Source organism: Schistocerca piceifrons, chromosome 1, assembly GCF_021461385.2.
Source record: "Schistocerca piceifrons isolate TAMUIC-IGC-003096 chromosome 1, iqSchPice1.1, whole genome shotgun sequence".
Taxonomy (NCBI): domain Eukaryota; kingdom Metazoa; phylum Arthropoda; class Insecta; order Orthoptera; family Acrididae; genus Schistocerca; species Schistocerca piceifrons.
The window spans coordinates 706,763,769-706,778,926 of NC_060138.1; the positions used below are offsets into that span (position 1 = coordinate 706,763,769).

The 15,158-nt window shown below is 38.1% G+C and overlaps 1 protein-coding gene across 1 annotated transcript in view; it reads left to right on the top strand.

Annotated features, from left to right (window-relative positions):
* The window catches only part of LOC124710724 (carnitine O-palmitoyltransferase 1, liver isoform-like), a 210,599-nt gene that overhangs the window by 87,419 nt on the left and 108,022 nt on the right, over positions 1-15,158 (top strand). The window contains exon 3 of the mRNA XM_047240949.1: positions 4,845-4,978. Within this exon, the coding sequence (XP_047096905.1) occupies positions 4,845-4,978 (134 nt within the window). The remainder of the gene's footprint in view (positions 1-4,844; positions 4,979-15,158) is intronic.

The following is a 15,158-nucleotide window of genomic DNA, read 5'->3' on the forward strand; positions in this document are numbered from 1 at the left end:
TGATGTGGTTGGAAAGGTGAATTGTCATAATGTGAATGTTTAGGTCAAATAATATGCACACGAGATTATGAAACATACATGTGATTCACCTAAAATTAACATCTTATGTAGCTTGTCCTCATCAAAAGTTTATAGACCATTTTTCTTTGTGACTTAAAATGACTGGTTTCATGCACCTGGATGGACTAGTTCATTAGTTACATGTTCCATGGATCATTTGGCACAATAGGTCATAATGATTCAGACTGAGTCATTGTCCATTCATATTGCAAATTAATTTGTATGTATGGTTACATTCTGAACATTTTGAAGTTTTTTACAAAAAGAAAAAAGATATAGATATGTGAGTTAGTAATTCCTACTCAACACATTTTACTCATTACTGTAATAGAAATTATTCTACAGAATAGAGGGTATTGTTAAGGAGCAACTTTCTCAGTTTGCCTTCAAATTTTACTTTGCTGTCTGTCAGACATTTTATATCACTGGGTAAGTGATCAAAAATTTTTGTTGCAGCAACAGCTTATGCCACAATACAGCAAGACAAAGGAGACTTCATTTTGCAAAATTTTCTTTCAGACATTTGTGATTACCTTGATGCTGAGCTTCCTCAGTGATGGATTGGGCATACTAAACCATCACGAATCTCCTCCTCTTCAGTGACCCCAATGTCACCTTAGTTACCTGCATGTGATTTCTTCTTAAGGGATTATGTCAAAGACATGTGTTCATGCCTCCATGACCACTTAATTTGGAAGAGCTGCAGGAAGCATAATGATGCAATTATTGGTGTCAACCGTAATATGTTGGGATGCGTGTGGCAGGAGTTTGACTGTTGTACTGACATTTGCCACATTACAAATGATGCCCATATTGAGCACCTGTAACATCAGTTAAAAACGTGTAGAGATGCTCTAGCCATAGGTACATGTCTAATACCTGTATTTCTCATTATTTATACACAGCTATGTAGTATGAGAACTTCATAAAATAATAGTTGGAAATGTTATGAACATTTACTGTAAGATATGTTTTTGGTTTTTATAGTTTGTTGGAAGATGCAATGTCTTTAATGCAAGTAATCATACAATACTTTTGACAGATGACACAAATGTTATTTATAGCTGGGTTTAGGAGATTGTAATGCAATTGGTTAGTAACCATGCTGGACAGTTGTGTTGAAAGATGAACTGAGTATGACTGATACTATGGGTACAGATGTACGTATTTAGTTTTGAATTTTATTTATCCTTTGTCCTCTTTATTTGCTAACTGTGTGTTATTTGACTGTACATCTCCATTGTGTCCCCAATTTTCTAAATTAGGAAAAAATTAAGAGAAAACTATTGAGGCACTGTAGTTCAAGTTAATTCTTGGTTTACCTATTTCTTTTTGGTGGTTTCTTTACCTCCTGGCTAAATAAATATTTAATATTCCATGTTATCTTAAACATAAGTTTATCAGTTTTCAGAACAGAAAACTTGGGGAGTAAAAATGAGATCTGCATGAACAAAATCCAACAGACTTGTTTCATTTTCTGATGTGATAGTAGCAAAACTATACTATAATACTATTCTGTAACCATTGTACAACTGCGAATATGATTTTATATTGAGTATTACTAGTTTCCATTTGATCCTAGCTGTACAAAATTGTGGAGCTGGTAATACAGTACAGTCAAGAAATTTGTGCCTGAAAATGTCCAGGGAGAAGAAAACAGTAGGTATTGGATAAAAGACGGACAGTGGATTACCCAACAAATATTTGTCTCATGAGCAATGAATTTGAACTTTCAGACCATCGGTTTTGAATCTGTATAACTAAAGAGACACTAACAGTGGAAAGAGTGTGAGGTGACAAAATGAAGGGAAAACAAGTGGCTCAGAAGCCCAAAGAAAAAGAAAGCACCAGATGAAGAGAGACAGAGTAATGTGTAAAATGAACTTGTTTCAGGTTAGACTCTGAGATCAGAGAGATTAATTATCTAGCCATATATTATTACTCAACATTGACAAATGCACAATGTCAGCACATATGACATGAGAGAAATATACTGAAGAGTCAAAACACTATGATAACCTGCTTAATAGTATCAGTTCACTTTTGGAATGCAACATAGCAGGAATTCTGCATGACACGTCCATGACATGCAAATCCATATGGCACCTGATATCTCTGCATAGGTCATGCAATTACAGGCCAGAGGATAGTGCACTTGGAGCTGGTGCCCAGTAGCATCCCAGATGCACTCCATTGGTTTCATATCAGGCACATTTGGTTGCTAAGACATCAGTGTGAGTTAACTATACTGCTTCTCAAACCACTGTAGCATGGTTTTTGTCTTGTGATGTGGACAGTTATCCTGCTGGAAGATGTCATCACCATCAGTGAAGACATCAATCTTGAAGGGATGCAGGTGGTCCACACTAATGTTCACGTAATACGTAACTGTCATGCTGTGTTAGATTACGGTGATAAAACCTGTGGAAGCACAGGTGAATATTACCCAAGGTACAATACTGCACCCACCAGCCTGCACCTGTGGTGTGGTGCAAGTTTTGAATATCCATTCCCTGGATGACAGCATATCTGGATGCACTCATTGATCTACAGAAGCAATAAACATGATTCATCTAATCAGCAATGTGTTTCCATTGATGCACTATCCAATCTTGATGAGGAAACTGTAATATGGGGACTGGATGTTTCCTGCAAATAGAATTTATTGCTTCAGATTTTGGCTATATTTTACTAACCCAATTTCACTCCCTTAAGCTGTCAGCACACGGACTGTGCATCAGAACGTTGAGCGTTGAGTGTGCTGAGTTTCTGACGTCATAGCATGCAGCACATTTGGGAGTCTTTCCAAACATGCAGAGCAATATCTAGCATGCCAGATATTCTGAGCATGTGTCTGAGCATTCACCAATGAGTTGGCACAATACCACCTATGTCACGTGCACGACATCTCCCTTCGGCAAAGAGTTGTGAGGTACCATATTGGCATTCATTTCAAGCCTTTACATATATAAGCCGTTTCTGTGCATTAGCAAATTGAGAATCACTGGAAAACCTGTTGTTAGCTGTGTGATTCATTCCAATAAAATAATGAGAAACATCATATTCATGGAAAAAGAATTATTGTAACTTGCAGTATGAGAGTATGCTATTTGAAGATTCACCCAAAACCCATTGTTATGGTGCAATTTGTTATAATTAAATTTCAATCGGTAACATATCTGTGATTAAAGTTTTCAGCTAGTGGTAACATGCTGTGATTGGTTATTGGCAGTGTGTTGTTTTAGCATAGTGAGTAGTGTCACTAATCCACACAAAGATTGAAATGTAGGGCAGTGGTTCACATCAAAGAACTTTCAATTTTTTTTGTCCTAACATTTGTGTTTTCATTATGTTCTGATACTTTCTTATTAGTTTAATATAAGTATATACTATAATATTTGATGTTATGTAAATATAAGTTCACCTTTCTTCAAGGTGTGAGTTTGTTTGATTGGCTTAATCTAGAGGACAGCTTCTGCTACTTGTATAAAGATATTTTGCTACTTTTTCTTTTATGCTTCATAATTCACATGTTCCAAAGATTCTGCCACTGGGTAGGAACAGTGATCAAGTAAGACTGACCTTGGGGTTTTACTAAAATGTGGGAATGATGAATATCTTATGTGGAGAAGTATTGCAAATCTGTATCTTACTGTTTGTAATGGAACTTCTATAAGCCTGTGTCCTTATTGATTGGACATGGTACTTTCCTTTTCGTGGATGATGGAGGAAATGTGCATTTTAATAGAGGTAATGGGGAAATTTTACATACACCCTTTTAGTAAACAGTGTGATTTACGAACTAGAAACATCCTGCAACTGCTGCTGGAGTGCGTTGTGATTGCATATACCAAATTGGGGCCCACATACTGTATTCACAAGTCACATCATTTCTAAGCATTCAGCAGCACTTTGACCTTAGTATGCTCAATGTTGACGTTTGACAGCACGGTCTGTGTGCCGACGGCTTTAGTATAAGTGAATGAGTAAGAAATTGAGACTATTGTATTACTCCCAGTTTAATTCACAGTAATTCTCCATTCTATGAGTATGTTGTTTGGTTATCTGTACTCTGACAAGCATACCAGTGGAATTGATAGACCACTTTAAATCTTTGCTGACATCAGTCACATATGCAGTTCAAGCACCACATAATTAAAAAATATCTTCTATGCACTCGTGAGACAAGACATTTTACAACTGCTTGCACAAATATTTCCTCGTTAAGTAAATTGTATTGTAACTGTATCATGTTCATTCATCCACTCTCTACTAAAATGACAAGGAAGAGGTGTGGTTCAGTAGTTTCTTGATACTCTAAATATCTTTTGTCGTAGATGTGTCTTGGAACGAGGTCTACAGGCAGTTTAAAAACAATGTGCTTAGCACAATTTCATTCAAATTACAACTGAATCTCGTTATTATTTAAATATAACAAATACACAATTTGTCCATTTGTAAGATTAAAAATTATAAAATAGTTTTCTTATTCTTATAGCAGTATCATGAAATCTCTATACAATATTTTAAGACTGAATTTTATTTTTTTGATTTTTCAGCTGTTGATGCATAAGACTGTCAGAAACATATTTTCTGAATGGTCACTTACATTCATTGTATTTTGCTTTGTGTCTCAGTCAGTATAGTTGAATCTGAATGTCTTCTCAGTGGGAAATGCGTGCTTTGTATCTCCTTTTCTTGAGCTGTTGCTGGTGCACTAATTAATTATGGTTGTGATAATATAAAGCTCTTCACAGTTAACAAAATATATCTTCAATTTACAGAATAAGTTAAGAAGAGCAGCATATCCAGTTCCTTTACAAACTTCAATTGCAGCTGTTGGAGTTTTCACAGGCCTCCACTATTACAACTATGGACCAGTGCCAAAGATTGTGTCACATATTGCTGTAAAAATCAGGTAAAACTATTGTGGCATTTTATAGAGACTTATGGCAGTTAAGAATAGTCCCTGTAAGAGAAAACATTACAATAGCCTAAACGTTTTGGCACACTTCAAAAAAAGAATTTCATTGTTCTCTAAACCTGTCACTTGGGAGCAAATTTATAGTTGTGATACATTTTGTTGCCTAATGTCCTTTTTTCTACATATTGCTGCTTTATGATAGTTAAACGGTGTTGGGCTACAAAAGATCCTGTGCGTGGATTCACAGCCATCAAACATTGATTTAAAATGTTTTTTTTGTTTCACTAAGGCTGTATATTGCTTGAATTAGATGCTTTATTCACCATTGTTTTCCATTTTCAAATGTGAATGTACATATATATATGATCATACATATGCTATTAATATGTGGGGATAACTAGCCCAGCAACGATCTGTAGTGTCTGTTAGTTCTGCTACAAGAAGTATCTTTGAAGTTACTGTCATTGGTGAGATATCTGTGTTCATTTACAGATGTGTATTTGCACTGTAATAAATAAAAGATAATTCTGTACATTTAATTTCTGTGTATGTTGTTTTACATGTTGCGTAAACCTTAGTTATGTAAGTGGCAACCCAGACATGGTATGAACATGCAATCTTCTGATCTGCAGTCAGTTCACTACCAAGATTACCAGCAATCTGGAAACAACTTTATTAATGTTTGCTGATACCACAGGAATTTCAGTCAACAGTCATCAAAATGCATAAAACCCTGTACTTACCCAAATAATCATAGTGATCTGGAATCAGCAAGATGGATCACAATTTGAACAAAAAGTGACGCCAGCCATGGACACAAGATAAACAACAGGCAGATCATCATCACACAGCAGTTAACAAGCCACATTGAAACAGTTGGTATGGCCATGGCAGCAGTATGACATTCAAACAACTCCACAAATGCTACAGCTGCCAGCATACCCCACCACATTGCAGCTGTTGTATGTATCAGACAGGCATACAGGCTTGGCTTCCTGATTGCATGCTTACAGCTCAGTGCACATCTGACTATAAGCTAGATGAACATTCATGCTTGAAAGCATTAACAACTCATCTATAGCCACAACGTACTGATTATTGACTTAGGACTTGGTACCCCTTTCACATGGACATTTGTATTAAGGTGTTGCCAAGCCAATATTAAGCATCAGCTTCATTGCTCATTATGTATTAATGGAATATTCTACAGCATAGTAATTGGCATACAAGGGTATCCTGCCTATGGCACAATAAGGAGGATAGACAACACCAATGCTTATGACAACCTACAGAAGTAGTCTCTGACTGATGTACCAATACCAACAGAGCATAGTGGTGTAAAGCACAACACTGTGCATCATATTGGTACCACAACTGTAAAAGCCATTTTGAAGAATGCTGGCAGAATTTTCCTAGAGCACGAAACAGAATGCTCCAAGCTGGGATATTCATTGTTCTGAGTGCCTGTGGTCTTCACCTTTGCACCTAGTTCACATAAAAGACTGATCGTGATGCCCCTGTAGTGATTACCATACTTTATGTGACAGGACAGTCCCAGGCAGGTGCACTTTTCTGAACGTCCAAGATTTCAGGTGAGCATTTGCCACCAGAAAAGTTTTCAACATCACAAATTGTTGCAGAGAGTTCAACAAAATAGATGTGGCACCTCATGACATCTTGAAGATAGCAATAATTACACTCTTTGACCTGTTTGAATTTTTATTTATGCCATTAGGTCTCAAAAATGCAACAAGGACTGGGCAACATTTTGTGGATGAAGTGTTAAAGGAGCTTCCATTTTGCTTCACATTTCTTGATGAGATTCTAGTGTTGTCATTAAACTCCCAATTACATGAAATACATGTGCAGCATGTGTGTCAGCAGCTATATAACTACTGTATAGTACGGAATGAAGAGAAGTTTGTCATAAACAAAGCAGAAGTAATGGTTTCAGCAGATGACAATTATCTATTACCGGAGAAGACAGCAGCTCTACAAGCCTTTCTGAAGCCACTAGACTACAAGCAATAATGATGTTTCCTGACAATGGTCTGTTTATATCACTGACACTTCCTGGCAATGGGGGCTACACAAACACCACTTACAGGTGTGATTTCAGGACACTTCATCACAGGTCAGCAATCTCTCAAGTGGATCCAACAGATGGAAAAAGCTTTCTGCATTCTTCAAGTGTGTCTAACTAGAGTGCAGTGCTCCTTGCTCATCCATGGCCATCTATGCCCCTGTCAGTAGTCAAATACAGTAACCAAACAGCAATAAGTGCAGCCCTACATCAACAAATCAACCAGCAATGGTGTATGTTAATTTTTTTTCAAAAAGTTACAACCAGCAGAACAGTGTGAGAGAGAGCATATAACAGAGTACTGCTTGCAGTTTCACAGTTTATGAAACTTTTAATTATTTCCTAGTGCGAAGGTCACGCTGCGACAATGTACACCAAGCACAAACTGAAGATGTGTGCCACATAAAAGGAGCAAGAAACATCGTGACTGATTGCTTAACTCTCCACCACTCAGACTGCTACAGACTGCAGCTACAGCATTTAGTGGCTGAACTTTCCCCAAGACTGCACATTACCCAAATCCCAGTGCCTGGCACCAAGTTAACACTGTCATGCAACAACTCTTAGCAGAAGCCGATTTCCTGCATTTCACCAAAACTCCAAAAAGTTTCTTTTGACAATGTTCACACTCTGAGGCATCCTGGAACAAATATGACCACTGTTTTGTGGTCATTGATTAAAAAAGATGTCTGTATATGGGCATGTTATTGTATTCGTTGCTATAAAGGCAGACTGGGATAAAATGCGCTCACTGACATTGGACAGTTTAAACAGTGTCTGCCAGGATTTGAACATCCAAATCTGTGATAGCTACAGATATCTTTTCACAGTGGTGTTCAGCTGTACACAATGGATGGAAGCTATACCCATTGAGGACATTTCTGCTGAGACAACAGCAAAGACATTTGTTGCCACCTGGATTGCAAAACTCATTTATCCTTTCCGCACACTACAGATGAGGGCCAGCAATTCAGATCTCTTTTGTTCGAAGAACTGTCCAACATGTGTAGCATACAGCATCATCATATGGTAAGTTACCATCCCACCAATAATGGATAGTAGAAACGTGACGCAGTTCCTAAAGGCAGCTGTCATGTGCCACAGGGAGATATGGGTCCCTTGGTCTTTTTAGGCCTCCTCACAGTGCACTAGCTGGACATTGGAGCATCAGTAACAGAAATTGTGTTTGGTGAACTGTTACCCATTCTGGCAGACTGTCTCACACCTGCACTGCTGCCACCTGCAGCAGAACTGCCACAGGTGGTTCAACAGCTCCAAGACAACATAGCCAAGATCCATCACCCACCTGCTTCGCATCATGGCAGATGCCCCAATTTTGTTCAGTACACTGTGGGTGGATGTACTTGCATTATGCTCCACACATATCTCCTCAAATTACACTCCACCCACTGAATGTTGGTCCCTTTCCAGTGTTGCAATAAGGAGATCACACCAATGAGATCTTGCATCGGCAAAACTGCAAAGGTCTCTCTTGTGTGGGTCAAACCAGTGTGGGTCCTCCTCCTACAGGACATCATGCCAATACTGCAAGCCTTACCATGCATGGAGACATCTGTGCAGACATCACCTAGTTGCAACTTCCTCCATCAGCCAGCAGCCATTTCACTGCCACGTGCAGTAGCTGCCCCATGGTCAGCAATCTGCACAAGAGCTGGCCAGAAAATAGTGTTTTATTTTCCTCACATTCCATGTTCTTTGCATAATGAGGTTGTGGGAATAATTAACTCATCAACCGATTTTAGGGTGTGTTTCCTCTGGTACACGGGGTGTCTTAGAAGTTACTCACAATGTTATCAGTGGTCGTTTGTGGATGTTGATGTGTTGCAAAAAATAAATGGTACTTCTGTATGCTTCAGTTCTATGTAACTTTTTTGTGTGGTATGTAAGCCTCATCCACTGGTAGATTGGACATGAACTCAAAAATAAAGAGGCATGTTCCAAATTTATTGTCAATCCATTAGGACATAAATAATCTTGCAAAATATAATACTAGGAAATTGTGTTCATATCTGTTGCCTAATGACTATACAGTCCAGATATGTTATAGTGTACCATGTAGGTCTGGATCAAATTACCAGAACCAAGTATTTGTGTGGCCTTTGGTTCTGAGCCATATTTTATAACAATATGCTTCTAGCAACTAACTGCAAAATCCAACAATGACAAATAATGTTAAGAGCTTCTTAAGAGTGTAGTTTTCCTGTTCAGTAACAAACAAGAACACTCACAGAAACAGTAATATTTCAATGTACTTAATTGTAATTGGCATTTGTCAATTCACATGTGAGCTAAGTAAGGTTGACTGCTTACCCCAGCAGCAGCTGGGTAAGTAGCATGGCCACTGTGGATTTAGAGGTTGTGAGAGAGGAAATGTTTTTGGGACCCTCTCTTAAAGTTTTGAAAGGGAAAGGTAACCTTTGGAGCTGGTCAAGCTAGAACACAATGATTCTGGTGTGATAAGTGGCTGAGCGCACAAGCAGAAAATTTATTGGTTTTCTTAGTTTACACAGGCATTTACAGGTATACAGAAAAATTGTACTTTCTTTTTCTTAAACATAAAACAAATAATCCTTAAAACATTACAATCATGCAAATTTATAAGAATGTTGACTGAAGTTCTTAACTTCACAAGTTTCCTTTTTTTAAAGCATCAGAACCAATAACCTGTTAAAAAAACTTAATATAATTCAAAATATTTAAAGATAATTACTGAAAATCTGAATTACCCAAAATTTCCTTTTCCTTAAATGCTGTAACCAATAATCTAAAAAAATTAAAATCATCCAAGGTATTTAGAATAATCATTGAAGCTCTAGATTGCCCAAGTTTTCTTTTCTTTAAACATTAAAAACAATAACTTAAAAAAATTATAATATTCCAAAGTATTCTTTTTAAAACAATTAAGCTGAAGTTCAAATTAACTTTCACATTATTTAACCATAACTGGCTATAGGGATACTGACATGTGAATAATCAATCCGATTATCATAAAAACAGTGTTAGGGTAGTTATCAGAAAAACCTATAACAAAATTTAACTACAATTTACAGAAGCATAACATGTGCTGATGCAGTTGCACACAAATCAACCTTTCATCAGTATCAGACACATCAGTAAGTGGGTCACTTTACTACATTCCCAAGCTAAGAACAATCACTGCAAATGACAAATTATCACTACCAGTCTTAACCAACTTTACGTTCACCCTGCCTCTTCAACATGAGACATTTTGTAACAATATGATTTAACATAGCTTTGTGATCACAGAAATTTATTCACCCCCTTACGTGTAAATTTCAGCCGGTGGAACCTGAAAACATATATTCACAATTATGAAGTGCCCTGAAGCTGACATCACTTCTCTAGAATACCATGCACATAATTCAATATGATTTGTCAGACCGGAAAGCATCCAATAGAAAGGCATCCCATTAGCCACATGCAACATGGAAATTTGCAGAACACTGCCAGGGTACAATTTCATGACACTACAGCTAATGATAAGCCCAATCCACTTTTCAGTGCTACATCCAATATGATGTGTCCCAAAAGAAATGGGAAATATGCTCCTGAGACTTGCCAACCAAAAATAGCTAAATTTAGAGGATGGCCCGGCTTGTGACTGGATTCGATCACAGACAGATGAATTATTGTTCCAGTGGAGGTGAATGATTCAGTTCAAATTCCAAATGCCAATCTCACCAAATTCAGCAGCAGTTGAGGCACTAATTCTGATGTGATGCACTTCTCACCATCCACTGACTAAACAGCAACATCTGGGCTGCCAATCCATCAAATACACAATGCTACAGCACTTGCCATGCTTCAAGCACACAACTAGCATGCGCCTTGCCCTCACTACGTGGCTTACTCCACCCTCCGTCATCCAGAGTGCCAGTTACCTAAGGCTTGCCCAGCATGTGCTTAAAACTGCTATCCCTGCATGGCATATCTGGCCACATAACTATTTTTATTTGCATAAAGGCACACTGATGCTAGAAATCAATAATTTGGGCTGCTGGAAGTTGTAATCAATCATGGTACTTTTACTTGGTAACAACCACACAAATCTAGTAAATGCATCTATAATGACAAACACATATTGATTACCATCCTTAGTGCATGGAAACAGACTGAGATGATCTATGAATAATGTATCCATTGGCTTAAATTGCCTGGTGGAACATAAAAGCTCTTTCTTTACATCTGTATCCGCCTTTATTTCAGTTTTGATCTTGTGCACACCCAAATGCTCTCAGCACAAGGATTGACGGAAGTAAGTGAAAATGGCAGGCACCAGTTTTTGCAGGACATAAATCTTTAACCTGTCATTGTACTTAGTACAGTAACACAACTGCTACTTGTGCGAGAAATAGCCTTCCACCTCATGTCCTCCCTTCGACTGTTCAATAACTGGATTTAAATCCTGGTCTCTATGTTGTTCCTTCCCTAATTCTCCAAACAGCTCAGGAATCTTGGTTAAAATAGCTGTCACCACTATTCCTACTGGATGCTCTGGATGCTCCACCACAGCTTCCACAGGAGGTGGGGCTGAGGTAGTCTCATTTGGATCTTCCATAACAATATCCTTGAACATACAACTCAGGGCATTCACCACCTGATTGTGTGTGCCCCTAATATGTTCAACATTTAACTAAAAGGCTGAAATTTGAACTGCCCTGTGGGCTACTCTCCCAGTCTTACGTGGCTGCACCAGGACCCAGCTTAAGGCTTGATTATCTGTTTCTACATGGAATCTTCCATGTTCGAGGTAGAATCTAAACGTCCCCAAGGCATACAAAACTGCCAATGCTTCAAGCTCATATACCGAATAATGAGTCTGAGGTCCTGATAACGCCCTCAAGGCCTAAGCTACAGGCCTACATTATCTCTCTTGCTCTAGCAGGAGAACAACCGTGACACCAGAATTAGATACGTCTGTTTGTACGATAAATGGCAAATTGAAATTAGGAATGCCAAACACAAGGAAATTACTCAAGGCACATGTCAATGCCTCAAATTGCACTTGCTGTGAGTCCCCCCATTTTTACCTTTCACCCTTCTAACGAAGTCAGTTCTGGAGAGCAACAGTTTTTACCATTCCAATGAAATGAACTATGTTTTTTTCATTCCATTGTCTAGGAAACTTATAAATTGCTTGTGTTCTGCATTGGCTGACATTCATCCTTTCAGCAGACGCAACATACTCTAGGAAGGAAATCTCTTCTTGCACTAACATGACCTTACAGGGTCGCATGGTAAACCCAGTTTCCCTAAGACGACTCAGAACTTGCCTGAGGTATTCTAGATGTTCTTGGAAGTCCAAACTATATACCACTATGTCATCCAGATAATTGAAGATGCATTTAAACTTGAGATCTCTTAATACTGGACCCAATAAACAGGACAGCTCTGCAGCTCCCGTAGCCAAGCAAAAAGGTACCTGATTAAACCCAAATAATTTATAAATGGTACAAAATGCTGTTATCAGCTTAGACTGTTCATCAGACAGTATGCTTGATTTAAATCAAGAACAGTGAAGATCTGTGCTCCAGTAAACCAAGTAATGCAATTTTTTAGGTCAGGAAGAGGTCCCAACTCCAGTACTATCTTTTTATTCAGAGCCCTGTAGTCAGCTACTGGCTTAGACCCAGAGGCATTAGGCTTGGGCACGAGTAAAATAGGTGCTGCATTAGGCAACACAGATGGCCTAATCACTCCATGTTTTAACAACTGGTTGAAAATCTCGCGCAATTCCTGCATTTTGGGTGGCAAATGCTGGTAAGATGGCCATCTCACTGGTATATTATCCGTTAAACTGATCTTACAATGTATTTCATTAGTTACCCCTAACAGATCAGTAAGAACCTGCAGAAACTCCTTTAATAAACCAATTAACTGCTGAGCCTGGTTGGACAGTAAATGCTGAACATCGAATGAATTTTCTTTAGTTCGAATCTGACCCACCATGGAAGAATCCTGGTGAGCACAATGTGGAACCCTTTCCTCAGGCAGAAATTTAAAATACAACCCCTCGCTGGAATAATCTAGACAGCACTGGGTCTCATAAAACATTACATCCTAATATTGCTGTTGCATAGACAAGGCTTGCTCTCTCAACTTAGATATAACTTCAACCTTCTTAACATCCCCATTTATTGAATGGACATCATTAATCCTATTGACCAAATGATCTGCCAGAGCGTGCAATCATGTGAGCTTGGCACAAGAGGGGGAGGAGCCTTCCACTAGGGCAATACCTTTCTGAATGACGACAAGCAATGATGAATATGCTGTACTTGTAGCACTTACCTCCTTGACTGTCTGCAAGGTGATGTTTACAGGCTTCTCCAATATCCCCTGCAGCCACTGGCATACTTCCACAGTTGTGCCCTCCTCCGATGCCTTTCTAATCATGAGCTTGTACTGCAAGCAATCCTTATGTAGATACTTCAGCCCCAGGACACCTCATGAGTCCATATTAAACCAAAGCTGAAACCATAAAAACAGCAAACAGTACCAGAATAAAACAAAACACTTCCTTACAGTTCTAAAACAACATATCTTAAATACATCAGTTTATCCCTGTGTTAAACTTTGTAATTATGCCCTGTGCTAACATTTGGGATCTTTTCTTAAGGTTTTGAAAGGGAAAGGTAACCTTTCAAGCTGGTCAAACTAGAACACAACAATTCTGGTGCGATAAGCAGCTGAGCACAATAGCAGAATATTTATTGGTCTTTCTTAGTTTACACAGGCATATACAGGTACATACGGAAATTTTGTACTTTCTTTTTCTTAAACATTAAGCCAAATAATTGTTAAAACATTAAAATCAATCATGCAAAATTTTTAGAATATTGACTGAAGTTCTAAACTTCACAAATTCCCCCCCCCCCCTTTTTTTTAATAGCAGAAACAGGAACCTTTTAAGAAAACTTAAGATCATTCAGAATATTTAAAGGCAATTACTGAAATTCTAAATTACTCAAAATTTCGTTTTCCTTAAGCATTAGAACCAAAGACTTAAGAAAAGTCCAAGATATTTAGAATAATCACTGAAGCTCTTGATTGTCTAAGTTTTCTTTTCTTTAAACATTAAAACCAATATCTTTTTTAAAAATCAAAATCGTCCAAGATATTCTTTTTGAAACAGTTAAGCTTAAGTTCAAAGCCCTTTTCACATTAGTGCACCATAACTGGCCATAAGGACACCAATATGTAAATAACTTAACGGCAGTTCAACCGATCCAGTTGTTAGAAAACCAACATTAGGATGGTTACCAGAAAAATCTACAACAAAATTATTTACAATTTACAGAAGCATAACATGCACCTGCACACAAATCAACCTTTCATCAGTATCTGATACATTGGTCCGTGGATCACTTTACTACAGTCCCAAGCTAAGACAAACAATGCAAACGACAATTTATCACTGCCAGACTTAACCACTTAACCTCACTCTGGCTCTTGAACATGAGGTAGTTTGGAACAATACTGTTAAATGTAACTCTGTAATAACAGAAATTAATTAACCCCCCTTACATCCAAATTTTGGCCAGTGGAACCTGAAAACATGTATTCACAATTACAAAGTGCCTGAAGCTGAGATCAATTCTCTACAATACCATACTCATAGTTCAACATAGCCCAGAAAGTCTACTACAGAAAGGCATCCAATTAGCCACATGTAACATGGAAATTTGCTGAACATTTCCAGGGTACAATTTCTTGACACTACAGTCAATAATAAGCCCAACCTACTCTTCAGTGCTATATCCAATATGATGTGTCCCAGAACAAAAATGAAAAATTCTCCTGAGATTTGCCAATGAAAAACAGTTTAATTTAGAGGATGACCCTGCATGCAACCAGAGTTGATCACAGACAGATGAATTAAGGTTCCAGTGAAGGTGAAAGATTGAGTTCAAATTCCAAACGGAATGCCAATATTCACCAAATTCAGTAGGAGTGTAAGGCACTAATTCCAATTTGATGTGCTTCCCGCCATCTGGTGACTAAACAGTGACCTCTGGGCCTGGCCTCTGACCCATCACACAGACAATG